The sequence below is a fragment of the Centruroides sculpturatus genome, unplaced genomic scaffold, assembly GCF_000671375.1.
Source record: "Centruroides sculpturatus isolate CEXI.00-Female unplaced genomic scaffold, Cexi_2.0 scaffold357, whole genome shotgun sequence".
NCBI lineage: Eukaryota > Metazoa > Arthropoda > Arachnida > Scorpiones > Buthidae > Centruroides > Centruroides sculpturatus.
The window spans coordinates 597,041-601,068 of NW_019384703.1; the positions used below are offsets into that span (position 1 = coordinate 597,041).

Here is a 4,028-nt window from a genome sequence, read left to right on the forward strand (position 1 = left end):
GATACTAAAGAAGCTGAATGTTTATAGGCTACTGTAACGAATTATTTTCAAGAACAGCAGGAAACTGGATAAGATACAAAAATGAGCTAAACAAGCACACGAAGAGTGCGCGGATATTTCTCCTGCCCATTATGTTTCCGAAAAATGCATACAAACTTTGCAATTTATAAGTACTGTGCATAATAACTACTCTATATTATAAGATTAGTGTATAATCTTATGATATAGGCGATATAATGCCTTTAGTTCATTGCCATCCCGTCTCTTTGACGATAATATTCTGTAGAAAGACTTTAGTTCAGTTGTATTCCTGTTGTTTTCACGTTTGCATGCACGGATTTTACTTCGGTAAAGTTATTTAAAGCTACTTTCTGATGTCAAAAACGACCTCCAATAGTTTTTTTAATTTTTTTAATTAATAGATTTTATTATATATAAGTTTAATTAAGTCGGGGGAGTCGGAAATTGCAATAAAAATTTTAATTTTTTAAAAATATTTAAAAATATAGGTGTAGCTAGTATTCACCCTACTTTTAACCCTTGTCCTCCTAGGACGTCTATGAGAATGTCCCAGGAAATCCTACACCAGATGTTCTCAAGGTCATCCAGCTGTGTAAACAATGACTCATTGGTGTCAAATTTCACAGAAAGGCAAAACAAAGGAAAATAAAATTTGAAGCTTTTTCTTCAAAATTAACGCATTTCTTTCGTTTTTTTTCAGTTTTAAGTATTTTTTATGCTTAATTACATTAAATTAATTAATAAGTGGGCGTTAAGGGGTTAAACAATCATCATCAGGTACATAACACAGAACAAAACAGCTATATTAAAAGTAAATGAATTATATGAACAATTTACAAGTTTAAATTAAAATCATATCCAGAACAAAGAACATGTACAGTTTAAAATTATTTTAGATATGCATTACTAAACATTTTAGAATTATATTCTGAACAAAATATAATTTAATAATTTACAAAAAGTGTTTAAATTATTTCCCATAAAAATTACATACTTAGTTTAAGATAAATTTTGTAATTACATAAATTAATTTCTGAATAATTATTTTAATGGAAAGGGATCCACTTTTGTTTGTGAACTACACACAACACAATATATGCAGAAATCAAATACATTAAACATATATTAGAGGAATGAACCTTTGTGATTCTCACAGACCATTGACCACTAATCTTAATAATCACTAATATAATGTCAGCTGTTTTTTAATTAAAATGATTATATTTTATTATATTAATTAAGTTTATATTAAAAATGTGTTTACACACACCTGCACACCAAACCAGTTGTATGAAAACAAAAAATAATGTACAAGTGTGTTTTTAGCTATATACCAGCTCTTAACATGTTTTTTCTTTAAATTTGATTTTTGGGATTTATTTCAATAATTTCCATGATTCACATAATTCAAATATGAATAAATTGTATTTGTTAAATCACTAGTAATGAAATTACTGAAATTATATAACAGAAATTATTTAATCATTATTCAAAACAAAATATTAAGAAACTTAAAAATAAAATAAAAATACCTTATTTTTTTCTTTTAATTTTGTAATCATAACAATAATGGGCACTTTTTCTTTCCAAATCATTAGCCAAAAATCATCAACAGTATGAGCCATAGGTCCTTGAGTTGCAATGTATGTTTTTGGTTCTCCATCATAACCCTGAAAACAATTACATTCTATATTCAAAATTATGTTTTAATTATTCAACAAAAACACTCAAAAATAAAAATTTCAATTTATTAAATAATTTATTAATTATTTAATAAATAGAAAGTCATTATTTCTTTAAAACATCTTACATTTATATCTCATTTCAATGAATATATTTATGATTTTTATTTTGAAGATTTTCTATTTTCTATTTTACAAGTTTTTAAATTATGTAATCTCTATTTCTACTAATAAATTCAGGCTTAAAATATCATTTAAAAACATCACTGTTTAAGCCATAGCTTGCTTACTAAAACTGAATAACATATTCAACATCACATTTGTACAATTAATAGATACACACTGTCTTTTGATATTAATTTAGTTTAATTCAAACAAAAACAGGCAGACAAGTACTTTCAACATTTCACAATAGAAGAAAATAGAATGTATACAAGCAGAATAAAACGTATTTAAAATAAGAACAAAATTTAGGTGGATAAGTCAATAAGTTTAAAATCATAGCTTATATATTTAGCACTTTCATGTTTCCTAAAATGTTTAAAAAAAACTGACTGTAATTTTTATGTAATTACTATAATGATCATATATCATATTTTCACCATTTTTTTATGTATTTAAACATCATATATTTATTCATGTCACATTGCTTTCATTTGAATTCAAAAATTCATATTAAAAAAATTTCTAAATTCATTCAAAATTTGTTAAGATAGTGTGAATTTCGATTAATAACTCCTACTTAAATTTTATTTTTATTCTAAATATGTTCTATTTCACCTAAAGACAATATTTGTAAAATAATGAAAGTATTTGTGTGCCTACTTTTGTTTAAAAAATATTCTAAATTAATGCCAAAAGACTGTATTTATTAATAGATTGATTACTTTATAAATCATCCAGCTGTAAAGTAAATTCATATAAATTGAAAAAATAAATTTAAATATTTAGAACAACTTTCATTTGTATATACTGTAGTACCCCCATATTTTGAATGCTAGTGTTCCAATTATGTAAATTAAGTATAAAATGTAAATACAGGGTTCCTACTCAAATTTTTGTTTTGAATTNTTCAATGAATATATTTATGATTTTTATTTTGAAGATTTTCTATTTTCTATTTTACAAGTTTTTAAATTATGTAATCTCTATTTCTACTAATAAATTCAGGCTTAAAATATCATTTAAAAACATCACTGTTTAAGCCATAGCTTGCTTACTAAAACTGAATAACATATTCAACATCACATTTGTACAATTAATAGATACACACTGTCTTTTGATATTAATTTAGTTTAATTCAAACAAAAACAGGCAGACAAGTACTTTCAACATTTCACAATAGAAGAAAATAGAATGTATACAAGCAGAATAAAACGTATTTAAAATAAGAACAAAATTTAGGTGGATAAGTCAATAAGTTTAAAATCATAGCTTATATATTTAGCACTTTCATGTTTCCTAAAATGTTTAAAAAAAACTGACTGTAATTTTTATGTAATTACTATAATGATCATATATCATATTTTCACCATTTTTTTATGTATTTAAACATCATATATTTATTCATGTCACATTGCTTTCATTTGAATTCAAAAATTCATATTAAAAAAATTTCTAAATTCATTCAAAATTTGTTAAGATAGTGTGAATTTCGATTAATAACTCCTACTTAAATTTTATTTTTATTCTAAATATGTTCTATTTCACCTAAAGACAATATTTGTAAAATAATGAAAGTATTTGTGTGCCTACTTTTGTTTAAAAAATATTCTAAATTAATGCCAAAAGACTGTATTTATTAATAGATTGATTACTTTATAAATCATCCAGCTGTAAAGTAAATTCATATAAATTGAAAAAATAAATTTAAATATTTAGAACAACTTTCATTTGTATATACTGTAGTACCCCCATATTTTGAATGCTAGTGTTCCAATTATGTAAATTAAGTATAAAATGTAAATACAGGGTTCCTACTCAAATTTTTGTTTTGAATTCCCTGACTTTCCCTGATTTTCCCTGACCAACTTTGTCCAAATTCCCTGACCCTCACATTTTTTAGTGTGGAATATCGACATAATAAAACAGCATTTACTGTTAACATTGAGTACATTTAGCCCTCTTTTTGCACAGTTGATATGCTTCAAAGACTGCCACATTAAAAAAATACAGTACATACATCCTGTAGAAAAATGTTTGATAGAATCCACAACTTCAATGTAATGAAAAAATAAGCAATTTACAAACAAAACACAAGCTTTTTATTTTATCATCATTTATCATTATTATTTGTATGTAAATCTAGTAAATACAAGGTAACAT

At 24.3% G+C, this 4,028-nt stretch overlaps 1 protein-coding gene across 1 annotated transcript in view; it reads right to left on the bottom strand.

Annotated features, from left to right (window-relative positions):
* LOC111627619 (receptor-type tyrosine-protein phosphatase R-like) overlaps window positions 1-4,028 on the bottom strand; it is a 98,379-nt gene that overhangs the window by 37,000 nt on the left and 57,351 nt on the right. The window contains exon 5 of the mRNA XM_023371204.1: window positions 1,554-1,691. Coding sequence (XP_023226972.1) covers window positions 1,554-1,691 — 138 coding nt within the window. The remainder of the gene's footprint in view (window positions 1-1,553; window positions 1,692-4,028) is intronic.